Consider the following 15,606-nt stretch of genomic DNA (forward strand, 5'->3'; position numbering starts at 1 on the left):
CATGTTTGTCCAATCATTAAAACACAATTTTATCAGCTGTCTGTGTTACAAAATCAATGATTTGGAAAGACACTCTTTATCTTTAGTTGTTGGTTTTTAGTGATAACATGAACAATATTTACACAAATAGATATTGAAGAGATAGTTCATTATTGAGTACCTAAACTATTTTTAAATTTTATTTATCATATTTATCATTATCATTAGGCAGGAGACTTATTTTAGGTTAGGTTAGGTACAACTTTATTGATTGTTTTTTTTTTCAATTAGCTACAGCAATAAAAAAAAATAGGAAATCATATATTTTATTGTATATGTCACTTTAATGTTATGTCGAATATTCATTTTATTTTATTCAAATAATTGTATTTATATTATATATTTATTTATTTATTTAATTAATTTAATTATATACTGTCATCACCTTAAGAAAAATCCTGATATATGTTCACTACACAGGCAATAAACATGTTCTGATTCTGATGTATTATTGTTTCCCTTATTATTTGGTAAGTTTTATAGTATGTGATAATACTGTATATAACTGTATGTAATAATGTGTGTGTTTAATATTGTTGCTTTGAACTGCAGTGACAACTTTAATTCCCCAAATGGGGATCAATTGTGTTATTTATATTTAGAAAATGCATTTATTTTGCAAATTAAATGATCTCTAATAAATATTATTTACTTACTAACTAACTTTCATTTACCCAGTTTTAATTTAATATCTAAATACAGAACCAACCTTTCTTATTTATTTGTTATAGTATTATTAAAAACAACAAACAATAAAATATAATGTCCCTAATTCTATTTTAATTTATTGTTTATTGTTTTTTCTGAAATTTTATCACAAAATCTTTTGTTGTGTTTATAACACTGGCAATAACATATTTATGGTTCTAAATATAAAGAACCCAAACATGATGCGTTATTTACTACTTTTACTTTGAAACAAAGACACGCCGAAGTTCCGTCTTCCGCTTCCGGTCAGTGGGAGGAGCTTCCGTCCCCGTCAGATCAGGTTTATAGCGAGGATTGTCAACAAACTCTCACAGTGAGATTTAAGAACATTTATAAATGGACACGTTCTGAGCACAACTTCGTCGCCTTGCAGGACAGGATGTTGACGACCACGCGCTCGTAGATGGTAAACACGAGCCTGCGAACCCCGCCATAGGTGCACGGTTGTGTAGCTAGCGATGTCACGTCACTACTGCGAGGGTCTCTGTGGCCTCAGAGAGAAAGTCTTCAGAAACATTTAAAGTTGAGCTTCAGGTCATGTTAGGATCGAACTCTCGCTGCTTCTGCTCCTTCATGTCCAGTTAAAGGGATTATCCGGCGCTGGTAGTAGCTTCCTGTGCTAGCAACGTTGAGCTAAAGAAATGCTCATGTTGTGAACATCTGCAGAGTTTATTCCTGCAGAGAAATATGTCAGAAAAATATTAAATAAATTAAGAATTACCTTTTTTTTTGTTGCAAAGGTCACACTGTTGACTTAAGGTGTATCTCCTAAAAAAAAGTTGTTGATCTTCCTACTTTCAACATGTGTTTTCTTCTTCCTACAGTTTCCTCAAAGGAACGACATGCTGCTGAGGCTGTGAACCCAAATCCTTCCTGAACCCTAAACTAAAGGAAGGTCATGGCTTCTGTCAACATCACCCGGGATCTCCTGCACAGGCAGATCAGGGTAAGAATCCAAAGTTGGCACCATGTCTTTATATACCGGTGGCAGGGCGAGTACGGTTCTTCAGGGGCCACATCTTTATACAGTGGCTCTTTTGAGTAGAAATTAAGGAGTGAAAAGGGGAATAAAGTAATAAAATCAAGCTTAATATGATGTTATTATTGTTTTGTTGTATTTATACAACTTTTTTAAAATCAGATATAGAAGCACTTTTTTCCCAAATATGTTTTTATATCCACTGAAATCATTTCGAGGGACTATAGATACTCACAATTATGACAAGAAGGGGAGAAAAAAGCCCTAAAACAAAAACCCTTTTTGCATATTTGGAGACTAGTAATACATTAAAGAAGTAAACCCCCCAAAAAATAGTTCATACACAATCTCTGACCCATTGGGGGCCACTTAAATATAGTGAGTATGTAAGTAAATTATATTTATATAGCACTTTTCCAGACCAGGGTCACAAAGTGCTTAAACAATCAAAATAAAACTCAATAAAATATATACTTTAAAGGTCAAGATCAAGAACACCGAGAACAACACTGGAGTCTCAGAAAATCAAGGAAAAGCCTGCAAGTCAAAGGGTCTTTGACACTGTTTGGTATTTAAACTATTTTAATGTTAAGTTTCTATGTAAACAATCCTCAAACTCTCATCTTTTCTTGACAACGTTAAAGGTCTATTTTACAAAAACTAGACCCTTTGATGTGTCTTTAACGCTCTGTTTTTTCAAGATTCACTTCATGCCAGAGAGACTAAAAATATCTCAAGAATGAAAAGATTTGATCATCAGAGCCGTCTCAATGTAAGTAAGTAATTAATATTTATTTATATAGCGCTTTTCGAGACCAGGGTCACAAAGCGCTTAAACAATCAAAAACAATACTCAAAAATAAATAAAAAAATAAAAAAAGTATATACTTTAAAGATCAAGATAATACTGAGAACAATACAGGAGTTCGAGAAATTCAAGGAAAAGCCTGAACAAATAGAAACGCCTTAAGATGTTTCTTAAAGGAGTCAGTAGATCCATCAAGAGCAAAGAGAGAGGAAGATCGTTCCAAAGCTTAGGAGCAACAGCCTGAAAAGATTTCTCTCCTCTGGTCTGGAGCAATCACCAGTGTTTCAGTTTTGTCCACATTTAGCTGTAGAGTGTTTTCACTCATCCATTGTTTGATTTCTAGCAAACAATTGACTAAGCTGTTCAGCCTCTGGGGCTCAGTTGGATCAAAAGAGCAGTAGAGCTGGATGTCATCAGCAAAAATGTGATAAGAAACATCTGGAAATCTCTGAATCATTATACCGAGGGGAATCAAGTACAGCAAAAACAATAAAGGACCCAGAACAGAACCTTGAAGGACTCCACACAACATATCTGCCGATTCAGACCTCATTTGATTGGCAGATACACTAAAACTGCACCAAAATTTAATTTTGTCAATGAAAAATCTCAACAATGCATTGCTGTCAGCTTCACAGAAGACAGGTGTGATTTGAGGAGTAAATGTAGTATCATACATTCATGCAGTGGATTCATGTGTTTCTGCCCTCACTGACTCTAGAAGTGACTTATACTTCATCAGTATGGATGGAATCATTAGATGATTCATTCAAAATATTCGTTTTCTTTCTTGCTAAACCCGGAGACATGTTTGTTGTGATGTGAGCAGGACAACACGGCCTCTGGCTTCCAAAGACACTACCATGTGACAGACGCTCTCATCAAGAGGCTCGGACTGGAAGCAGAACTTAAGGTAATAATAATAACCTTCTGTTTGTTTGCAACACAGTTTATTAAGAAATGATTCTTGACGACGTCTGCAGGGACATGCCGGCTGCGTGAACTGTCTAGAATGGAACGAACGAGGAGAGTAAGTTACAATCAATGTTTTCTTCTTTCATTTTGGGGTTCGTTGTTTGCTTAATGTTATCAATAAATGTGCGTTCGTTTGTTCGCTTTGAACGTTCTAATAAATGTTTATCTTCTATTTTTGTTTAGCCTGCTGGCCTCGGGCTCAGATGACCAACATGCCATCGTCTGGGATCCATTTAAACAAAAAGCACTTACAGTTATGAAAACTGGTCACGCTGCGAACATATTCTCTGTAAAGGTGAGTAGAATATCAAAGTATATATCAGTGCCATCAGTATATAAAGTTGTTGTTTTGTAAGCATGCATTAAACTATTTTAATTAATTTATTAAATGTAAAAGCGATTATTTAAGTAAACAAATGTAATTTAATGATTTGTTTATTCAAGTTTGTATTTCAGGTTGAATTTAGTTTTTTTATGATTTAATTAAAAGAATATTTAAAAAAAGTTAATAAATACTTTTTTCAGATAGTTTATTATTCTAATAACTGTAGTTAAATAAATACATTTGATTCTATATATTTTAATTTGTATTACTTAAAATTAAATTTACCAAAAGAATACTGAGATAGTTGGAACTTTCAGCCAATCACGCCTCTCGCTGAGGATCATGTGATGACGTAGAAGCACATGATCAAGTACTTTTTTTTATAGACTTAGACTTTCTTTTATTGTCATTGTACAGAAAAGAACTGCAGTGAAACTGGCAACGAAATTTCGTTAAATAATATGTATTTAAAAAAGTATAAATATAAATATGAATAAGTTAAAAATTGTGCAATATAGTATAAATAGATAAATAAATAAATAATGTTTTAAATTGTATTTAATGTGTTATTATATTGTATTTAAAAGGCGACAAATTGAAAATACATGAATTTAGAGATTTTATCTTTTGTTTAAATATCAGCAATATCATATATATATATATATATATAAATGCTTTAAATTGTAATAAAATAATGAAAGGTTTCAACATTTGAAATGTTAAATCCAACCACAGTAGAGCTCAGGACCTCCCAGGTTCCTTGGGTCGCCGCAGTAGATTAAAACATTGAAAATATGATTCAACCAATAAAAGAAAAGTATATATAATTATTACAAAAGTATTCCCCGCGTCCCTCCTCGGTGGCTCCAGTTGCCATGGAAACAAATCTAACATGTGTCTCAAGAAGTGTCTTAACTGTCCCTGTGTCTCTCTGCAGTTCCTGCCTCACACCGAGGACAGGATTTTGATAACCGGTGCGGCCGACACCAAGGTTCACGTGCATGACCTGTCGGTGAAGGAAACCATTCATATGTTTTCTGATCATACCAACAGAGTCAAACGTATAGCCACGGCGCCCATGTGGCCCAGCACCTTCTGGAGCGCCGCCGAGGACGGCATCATCAGGTTAGAGACACACACACACACGCACACACACACACACACTTGCAACAGACCCGTGACTCCGTGGTCGTCCACAGACAATATGATTTACGGGACAGCGGTAAACGCTCCGAGGTGCTGATTGACTTGACCGAGTTCTGCGGTCAGCTGGTGGAAGCCAAGTGTTTGGCCGTGAACCCGCAGGACAACAACTACATGGCGGTCGGGGCGACGGGTCCGTTCGTTCGCCTCTACGACATCCGGATGATCAACAACTACAGGTGTGTTTCCCTGGAACACCTGGTTATAAACCTGCAGCGGTTGAACCTTTGACTTCCTCGCTCAGGAAGTCCTTGCTCCAGGGCACGTCGGCGGCCGTGCAGACGCTGTCCGACCCACAGAAACCCATCCCGGACGGTGCCGGGCAGTACTACGTCGCAGGTCTGTTTGATGTTTACTGTCATGTCGGTAGTTAAGTAGAAAATTAAATGATTTAATTTAACCTTTTAAATGGTGAAACCTTTAATTATTTTATTACAATTTTAAGCATTTATTTTAGATATTTAATCATTTCATTTTTTTTACTTGATACATTTTAAAAAATCCATCATGTTTTTTTTTAACATTTTCACAGTATTTTAATTCAATAATTTATATAGTAAATGGTTGAATAATTATTATTTCTTTTTAATAATTCGATTTATTTTTTTCTAAATAATTTAAAAGAAAACTTTACACATGGTGTTTGATATTCAAATTTCATCTCTTTTTTTTTTACATTTTCACAGTATTTTAATTAAATAATTTCTATAGTAAATGGTTGAATTATTATTATTTTTTAAAATAATTACATTTATTTTTTACTAACTCATTTAAAAGAAAATCAGAAATCAGAATCAGAATCAGAAAACCTTTATTAGTCCCGCGAGGGGAAATTCGGTTTAACAACAGCAAGAGAAATAAAAACAAATTTTACACATTGTATTAGATATTTAAATTTCATCATGTTTTAACATTTTCACAGTATTTATTTAAACAATTTCTATATTAAATGGTTGAATTTAAGTAGTTTAATTCAAATATTTGTATATGAAAAGGATGAATATATATTCTAATTTAATATTTTAATACAAAATAAAATGATCACACATACAGTTTGATATTCTAATTCCAATACTAAAAAACGAATTCGATATTCTTTTAATTTTGTAGCCTTTTAAATTCAATAAAAAAATATCAGTAAAACAGTGTCATAGACGAAACATTTGTTTTGAATCTGTCATGGTGAGGCGTCGTCACATGATCGTCTGTAGGTCTCCTGATTGGCTGACAGTTTGATCAAGCAGCTCGGTGCTAATACAACTAATATTGTCTAGCGGTAATTATATACCAACGTTTTTATATTGTATTTAAAAAGGCTACTGATGAAAATAATAGGAAAGTTGGAATTTATATTTGAATTAGATTAAGGTAAGGTAAAACTTTATTGATCACAATAAAATGAAATCAAATTGTTTAAATCACTGTAATCACAAAATGATCACACTGTGTATGTGAAAATCTATACACATATTATTAAATTCAATTATTTAAAAAGCAAATTGATTCTTTTAATATGAAATTATGAATTAAATGATTCAAAGAACGAATTAAATGCTTAAAAAGAACAATATTTCAATGATTTACATACATATAGAGTCAATAAAAAATGTTCCTGCAGGACACCTGCCAGTCAAACTCCCGGACTACAATAACCGCCTGAGGGTTCTGGTGGCCACTTACGTCACCTTTAGTCCAGATGGAACGGAGCTGCTGGTCAACATGGGAGGAGAACAGGTACTTTCTTCTCTCTCCGAACATCAACAATCAACGGATTCTTTTCTCAACGTCTGTCTCTCAGGTGTACCTGTTTGATCTGACCTTCAAGCAAAGGCCGTACACCTTCTACCTGCCCAAGAAGTGCCAATCAACAGGTGAGTCGCTCGTCAGATCCCGGCATGGAAATGTACGAATTTAAATGTTTATTTTTGTGTTTTTTTTTAGGTGAAGTGCAAAATGGAAAGACGACGAACGGGATTCACTTACCAGCCAGCCACATTCAGTTAGCAGCAAACAAGTTGAGGTGGAGGTAAAGAATCTTCTCTTTTTTTAACCATCTCACCTTTTTCATCTTTACATTAAAATGTAATCATTACATCAACCAATACTTCAATATGATTGAATAAAACAAGATTTAAAACACACACACAAGGTAAAAAAAAAAACACATGTAAAATGAATAAAACAAACGAACAAAAATTGAATAAAATATAAAACGGGTCCAGTAAAACTTCTATATTGATTTCCCATGTTATCAGGTTCCAGAAAGTCATAAAAAAATCTTCCAAAATCTGTCCAGTTAACCTTAAATACAAAAGCTAATTTTCTTAATGACTTATCTGCTCTAAGAGTTGCTGTACTTTAAAATGTCAGAGGTTGGATTGTCAATAAAGTTTACTCATCTTCTTTCTGTCCAAACGTACCAGACTCCAGGACATATAATCAATAATTATTTATACTACAGTATTGGCCATGGATGGCGTGTATGTTACGATTCATTGTGAAACGGCGCCATCTGCCGGTAGACGTCTGTAACAGGCAGTCGAATTATAGTAAGTAAGTAATTTATTTATAGAGCGCTTTTCCAGACCCGGGTCACAAAGCGCTTTAACAATCAAAACAATACTCAAAAAAGTATATACTTTAAAGGTCAAGATAATACTGAGAACAACACAGGAGTTCCAGAAAATCAAGGAAAAGCCTGAACAAATAGAAACGTCTTAAGATGTTTCTTAAAGGAGTCAGTAGATCCATCAAGCGCAAAGAGAGAGAAGATCGTTCCAAAGCTTAGGAGCAACAGCCTGAAAATATTTCTCTCCTCTGGTCCTGAGCCGTGTGCGTGGAACCATAAGTAGATTCTGATCCACAGACCTCAGAGCCCGAGCTGGGCTGTAAGGCTGGATAAGATCAGTGATGTAAGGAGGAGCCTGACCATGAATAGATCTGAAAGTAAGAACCAGAATTTTAAAGTTGATCCTGAAAGAAACTGGAAGCCAGTGAAGAGTTTTAAGGATCGGAGAAATGTGAGTTCTTCTACTAGAGCGGCTCAGAATTCTCGCTGCAGAGTTCTGAATCAACTGCAGGCGAGACACATCCTTCTTGTTAAGACATGAAAATAAACTGTTACAATAGTCCAGGCGAGAAAAAACAAACGCATGGATTACAAGCTCCAGATCATGTTCCGACTACCATCTACCATCTCATTGTAAGAAGTCATCAGATCCCTCCTGAGGTGAAGTCTATGCACCTCAAGTTTAGTGGACTTCCAGAGACGCTCAGTCTTTCGACAAAGTCTCTTCAGACTCAGGAGATCTTCATTTGTCCAAGGGCACCGTTTTTTCTGAATTTTCAAGTTCGATTTAACAGGTGCCACTTGATCCAGTATTTCAACACAATGACCAGTGAAACAGTGAATCAAACTGTCCACGTCTGGTCATCAAAGGAAAGACGGTCAAACATAGCAGAAAAACTGTCTGCAGTATCGGCTAAGATGACACGCCTCTGAGACCTAACTTTCAAAGGCTTAGGTTCAGGGATGAAGTCCAGATTAAACAAGACAAGAGAATGATCACTCAGATGGACATCATGTACAGATACATTAGAAATGTTCAGGCCAAGAGTAAAAACTAAGTCTAAAATGTGGCCTTTTTGATGAGTGGGTTCAGAAACATGTTGCTCAAAATGAAAGGCTTCTTTTAAAGTTAAAAGTTCTTTAGCAGAACAAGATGTGACGTCATCAACATGAAGATTAAAGTCTCCAAGAATAAGGACAGATTCCATTTGAATAATGGAAGATAAGAAGTCACTAAAGTCTTTCAAGAACATCGCCTCAGGACCAGGCGGACGGTAGATTGACTCACAATAGAAAGGTCTTGTAGAACCAACCAAGATCATCTGAGACTCAAAAGAAGTGAATTCCTGTGTCTGAATCACTTTGCAAGAACAACTCTCCCTTAAAACTGTAGCAAGACCTCCTCCACGACCAGGGAGGCGAGGCTTCCCCCAGGACAGCGCTCCCTACTGGACAGAGTTCGTTCAGATGAATAAACTCTTCCTCTCTCTGCCAAGTCTCAGAAAGACATAATGAATCCAAATTAACTCTTGTGAAAAGATCGTTAAGAATAAAGGATTTATTAGTAATGGAGCGAACATTAAGAAGTCCCACATTCAGCACCGATGACGTCACTGACGACGTCACTGACAGCAGAGCGGGATCTTTTGAAGCGAACAGCGGTCACGTGGGTACCAGCTGTTACTGACGTTCAACTCCGTAGTAAAAGCCGAATTAAAGAGAGGAAATGAAAAAATCTTACCACCTTTCGTTGAGGTCTGGACAGACGGCAGCGCTGATGTGTCGTCATGCTCTTCAGTGAGAGGAATGTCGATCAAACATCGATGACGCCAGAGTTGTTCCGAGCGATCGCGACTGCGCGTCTCATCCTGACCTGAACTCCAGCCCGACTCGATCGCTTGTGGAAATCGCCCGAGAGATCAAACGATATTCCACAGAGTCCGAGTCGATGAGAAGCGGAGCCGGAAACACGTTCACCGGACGTTGGTAACGGTCGCGGTTTTAATCCTCCATCGACTCTCTGATGTTGAGAAGAGCATCACGATCATAGATCCGAGATGCTTGAGACATATCTTTAGTGATATGAGCATAATATCCGGACAAGTAGTCGTTAAAACGACTGTTTTGGGTAATTATTGCAGGAACTCACGTTCAAGCAGCCGATCAAAGGCTCACCGGAAGCGGAAGTGAAAATCACTGGATAACGAAGTTTAAACATATCCCGGATTAAAATCCTCAAAATATTGTTTGAATTTTACATTTAAACTGTTTTCAATAATTGCATGTTTTTATGCATTTATTATTATTTTTTAAAATAAAGGAATTCCAAAATGTGTATATTAATAGGCAAAATAATAATGAATATATTCGTAATTACTTTTTTTTTACACCTGCAGTTATTACAGATAATTAAAAAGGTTATTATAATAAAAAACGATTTTTTGAATTTAATTAAAAGAAAAAATACCTAGCCATTTTCAACATTTTTTATTTTGAATTTAAAAGTCCACAAATTAAAACATATTGAATTAAATATTTTTTTTAATTATTGATATTAGAAAATCAAACTCTGAGTAAAAAAAAAGTATATATCATTTGAAAATATGAAATATAATTATTTAAATAATAATGAAATGCTTAAAACATTTAATAAAATACATTAAAATATAAACAAATTCTATATTCTGATGACACTGATGGTTCAATTGTCGTATGACTTGCTGTTTAAATGAACATTTGTCCGTCAGTGCCGCTGATCTTCCGCCGCACTTGGAGAAGATCAAGCTGCGAGCGAACGAGGCGTTTGCCCGGCAGCAGTGGACCGAAGCCATCCAGCTCTACAGTCTGGGGATCCATCACTCCAGCAGCAACGCCATGCTCTACGGCAACAGAGCCGCCGCCTACATGAAGAGGAAATGGTGAGACCTTTGACCCCGTGACCCTCGTGCTCCAGAGTCTTTTACGGCGGCTTGTCTCGTCGCCTCAGGGACGGAGACCATTACGACGCTCTGAGGGACTGCCTGAGGGCCCTGACGCTGAACCCGGGTCACCTCAAGGCTCACTTCAGACTCGCCCGCTGCCTCTTCGAGCTCAACTACGTGCCCGAGGCCCTGGACTGCCTGGACGACTTCAAGGGGAAGTTCCCGGAGCAGGCCGGCAGCAGCGCCTGCGACGCCCTGGACAAGGACATCCGGGCGTCCCTGCTCTCCAAGTCCAACTCAGGTGGGAACCCGTTGTGTGTGTGACCCGGTGACGGCGGTCGCTGACGTGCCTGTGATGGTCGTGACAGACGAGGAGCGAGGAGGAGGATCCGTCCGGCAGCAGTCGCTGTATCGCAAAGAGTCGGTGCCTGAGGACGAGCTGATCCTGAGGCAGCTGAGCTACGACTACAAGTACAGATACTGCGGTCACTGCAACACCACCACTGACATCAAGGAGGCCAACTTCTTTGGGAGGTACGAGGAGCTACGTGTCGTTGCTATGACTCCCCACTAGGGGGCGGCATTTAAACACAGAAGGAATTAGCAGAGAGTTGTCTTTGGAAGTTAAGCAGATTATTAAATAGTGTAATTTAACTTTTAAATTGTTTAATTTTTTTCTGAACACATTTTTATTTATTTAAATGATTGAATCATTAATTTTAATATTAAAAGTTTAACATTTTTTTAATAATTGTATTTAATTTTTTTCAATAATGTTTGCATTATTATACCAACATATTATTATTTGGAGTTTAAAATTAAATAGAATCATCAAAGTTAGAAAATGTATTCTTTAATGATTGGAATTAGAATATCAAACTCTATGTACAATTTTAAATCACACTTATGCAAATATTCACTGCGTTTGTTTATTATTTTTGCATCTCATTTTGAAATTTAATTTCATAACGTCCTTCGTTTGAAAGAGACAGTGACTCCAGCTTTTAAAGCTTGATGACTGAGGATGAGAGGATACAGTCTACTCCAGCAGTTTTTAGGCTTAATGACTGAGGACAAGAGGATACAGTGACTCTAGCAGTATCTAAAGCTGATGTTTGGACATATTTTGGTTTGAATACAAATGAAAGCAGTTACGACTTTGTCAAGAGTCATGTGGTCTGTAAATACTACAACACCAGAGTCAAGTACTGGACAATACTACACGTATATACTTGTTACTACACTATCACAACACCAGAGTCAAGTACTAGACAATACTACACGTATATACTTGTTACTACACTATCACAACACCAGAGTCAAGTACTGGACAATACTACACGTATATACTTGTTACTACACTATCACAACACCAGAGTCAAGTACTGGACAATACTACACATATATACTTGTTACTACACTATCAATAGAGATCTTATCATTGACCCTGTATCGTGATATGTATTGTATCACTAGATTCTTGCCAATAAACATCATAGTAAAAATACAATAACAAATGAACAGTGAGCCTAGCGATGACTGAGGACGAGAGGATACAGTGGACTCCAGCAGATTTTAAAGCTGATGTTTGGACATATTTTGGTTTAAAAACAAATGAAAGCAGTTACAACTTCGTCAAGAGTCATGTGGTCTGTAAATACTACAACACCAGAGTCAAGTACTCGACAATACTACACAGATGTCCTTGTTACTACAGTACACTCGCACAACTCTACATAATTTACGCTAACGTTGATGTTAGTTCTAATATTATCTTCGTTAATTCTCTCCCTGCAGCAAAGGCCAGTACATCGTCAGTGGCTCGGACGACGGCTCCTTCTTCATCTGGGAGAAAGAGACGACCAACCTGGTGAGGATCCTTCAGGGGGACGAGTCCATCGTCAACTGTCTGCAGCCTCATCCCAGCTACTGCTTCCTGGCCTCCAGCGGGATCGAGACTGTGGTCAGATTATGGAACCCACGACCAGAGGTACATCCGTTCACTCATTTATACTATACGTATCACGATACAGGGTCAACGATACGATATATAGTGATACTGTAGTAACAAGTATATATGTGTAGTGTTGTCCAGTACTTGACTCTGGTGTTGTGATAGTGTAGTAACAAGTATATATGTGTAGTATTGTCAAGTACTTGACTCTGGTGTTGTGATAGTGTAGTAACAAGTATATATGTGTAGTATTGTCCAGTACTTGACTCTGGTGTTGTGATAGTGTAGTAACAAGTATATATGTGTAGTATTGTCCAGTACTTGACTCTGGTGTTGTGATAGTGTAGTAACAAGTATATATGTGTAGTTTTGTCCAGTACTTGACTCTGGTGTTGTGATAGTGTAGTAACAAGTATATATGTGTAGCATTGTCCAGTACTTGACTCTGGTTTTGTGATAGTGTAGTAACACGTTTATATGTGTAGTATTGTCCAGTACTTGACTCTGGTGTTGTGATAGTGTAGTAACAAGTTTATATGTGTAGTATTTTCCAGTACTTGACTCTGGTTTTGTGATAGTGTAGTAACAAGTATATATGTGTAGTATTGTCCAGTACTTGACTCTTGTGTTGTGATAGTGTAGTAACAAGTATATATGTGTAGTATTGTCCAGTACTTGACTCTGGTGTTGTGATAGTGTAGTAACAAGTATATATGTGTAGTATTGTCCAGTACTTGACTCTGGTTTTGTGATAGTGTAGTAACACGTTTATATGTGTAGTATTGTCCAGTACTTGACTCTGGTGTTGTGATAGTGTAGTAACAAGTTTATATGTGTAGTATTGTCCAGTACTTGACTCTGGTTTTGTGATAGTATAGTAACAAGTATATATGTGTAGTATTGTCCAGTACTTGACTCTTGTGTTGTGAATGTGTAGTAACAAGTATATATGTGTAGTATTGTCCAGTACTTGACTCTTGTGTTGTGATAGTGTAGTAACAAGTATATATGTGTAGTATTGTCCAGTACTTGACTCTTGTGTTGTGATAGTGTAGTAACAAGTATATATGTGTAGTATTGTCCAGTACTTGACTCTGGTGTTGTGATAGTGTAGTAACAAGTATATATGTGTAGTATTGTCCAGTACTTGACTCTGGTTTTGTGATAGTGTAGTAACACGTTTATATGTGTAGTATTGTCCAGTACTTGACTCTGGTGTTGTGATAGTGTAGTAACAAGTTTATATGTGTAGTATTGTCCAGTACTTGACTCTGGTTTTGTGATAGTATAGTAACAAGTATATATGTGTAGTATTGTCCAGTACTTGACTCTTGTGTTGTGAATGTGTAGTAACAAGTATATATGTGTAGTATTGTCCAGTACTTGACTCTTGTGTTGTGATAGTGTAGTAACAAGTATATATGTGTAGTATTGTCCAGTACTTGACTCTTGTGTTGTGATAGTGTAGTAACAAGTATATATGTGTAGTATTGTCCAGTACTTGACTGTGGTGTTGTAGTATTTACAGACCACATGACTCTTGACGAAGTCGTAACTGCTTTCATTTGTTTTCAAACCAAAATATGTTCAAACATCATCTTATTCGGCCTCTGTTTTTATATGAATTTTTCATGACGTAAAATATTTTATTGTACTTTCTTTTTTTTTTTTTTTTTACTTTTATTGAGTGCATTAAAATGGACAACGAGATGTTTTGTTCAAATATATCTACTTTTAGATTATTTAATAAAATAGTGTAAATTATAAGAGAACGCTCAGATGAATGGTAAAGGTATTTTACATTTATAATCTCTTAAAAACTATAGATTATTTTGATTATTCGACATTTATTAGTGGAATAAAATGTCTATACAATTGAACAAAACATCTTGCTTTCCTATAGTTTTTATTTGAAAAAAATAACAGTTGTTTGAATAAAAGTCAACGTTCAGATGATCTAAATTTTATTTATATATTAAAAAAAACGTGTAATTGTTAAACTTTTTTTTGTTTTTTTTTAAAATTCCAAACATCAGCTTTAAAGCTGCTGGAGTCAGTGTATCCTCTTGTCCTCAGTCATCACCAGGATCACACGTCAGTATTGATTGTTGCTTCGAAACAACCTCTCTCTCTTCAGGTGGAGAGCGAGTGCGGGCGAGTGGTGGAGGACATGGAGGCGGCGGCGCTCGCCAACCAGCGCCGCATGAACGCCGACCCCCTGGAGGTCATGCTCCTCAACATGGGGTACCGCATCACGGGGCTGCGGGGCATCGGCCCGGAGGGCTCGGACGACGAGGAGGGCTCGGACGGACAGGTCCAGTGTCGGCCCAGCTAGACGCCTCCGTGTAGAACCGCACTTATGCATCGTCCTCGCAGACGACTCCGTTGACGGGCGAGAGAGGAACATTCATCAGGGTCAGGAAGACCCTCTCTGCCCTTCAGAGCACCTGCACACCTCAGCATCCCCTTCACCCCCCCCCCTCGCTGCTGAGGCGAAAAAACCTGAGCCTCCCCCCAGAAAAATGTTGGATTCACACAACATGCCAGTGAGAGGTTCAGCGTGTCGACCTATTGTTCAGGTCCAGAGGCGCGAAGGAGTCGGTGCCAACGTAGTCGCAGAACAAGTTCCTTTTTTCATCTCCGAAGGAAAGCCAAGTATCAACTCGCTCTAGTTTCTCTAAAAAAAAAAAAAAGCTTCGCTCACGACTGTTTGGTTGTTTTCGCGACACGTCGGATTCAACGCTCTTATGTTTCTACGTTTCGTCCGACGGGTTCTGTTTTATCGAGATCCAGCGAGTGTTGGGAGGTTTTATGTTTAGACGCAGCGTGTTGGTGAAGCGTCTTCGACGGACGGTTGTTGAAGCTTTGGTGGTGAAACCATCGAGATGGTTCTGGGGTCGACCTTTGACCCCGTGGTTCAGTCGTCATGAAGAAACGCTTCCAAGCTTCTCCCGCGTTTTACTTTGGTCGTTAAAAGTTCCGTTAATATTGTCGAAGTAAAGAGTTGAACAAAAAAAATCTGCTGTTTCATTTTTTTTTACTTTTCAGAGTGTTCCCTAGCCAGAGTGTTCCCTAGCCAGAGTGTTCCCAAGCCAGAGTGTTCCCAAGCCAGAGTGTTCCCAAGC

At 37.3% G+C, this 15,606-nt stretch overlaps 1 protein-coding gene across 1 annotated transcript; it reads left to right on the forward strand.

Annotated features, from left to right (window-relative positions):
• Positions 1-1,010: 1,010 nt before the first annotated feature.
• Positions 1,011-15,499, forward strand: wdtc1 (WD and tetratricopeptide repeats 1). Its single transcript, XM_087779036.1, has 16 exons — positions 1,011-1,153; positions 1,572-1,693; positions 3,364-3,447; positions 3,518-3,564; positions 3,693-3,804; positions 4,772-4,959; positions 5,034-5,216; positions 5,282-5,376; positions 6,656-6,771; positions 6,836-6,908; positions 6,979-7,063; positions 10,354-10,524; positions 10,593-10,828; positions 10,896-11,061; positions 12,325-12,517; positions 14,619-15,499. The coding sequence occupies exons 2-16, from the start codon at positions 1,646-1,648 to the stop codon at positions 14,814-14,816; spliced, it is 1,995 nt and encodes a 664-aa protein (XP_087635162.1). The 5' UTR covers positions 1,011-1,153; positions 1,572-1,645; the 3' UTR covers positions 14,817-15,499.
• Positions 15,500-15,606: the final 107 nt, after the last annotated feature.

Source organism: Callionymus lyra, chromosome 17 (genome assembly GCF_982586985.1).
Source record: "Callionymus lyra chromosome 17, fCalLyr1.hap1.1, whole genome shotgun sequence".
In the NCBI taxonomy this organism is placed as follows: domain Eukaryota; kingdom Metazoa; phylum Chordata; class Actinopteri; order Syngnathiformes; family Callionymidae; genus Callionymus; species Callionymus lyra.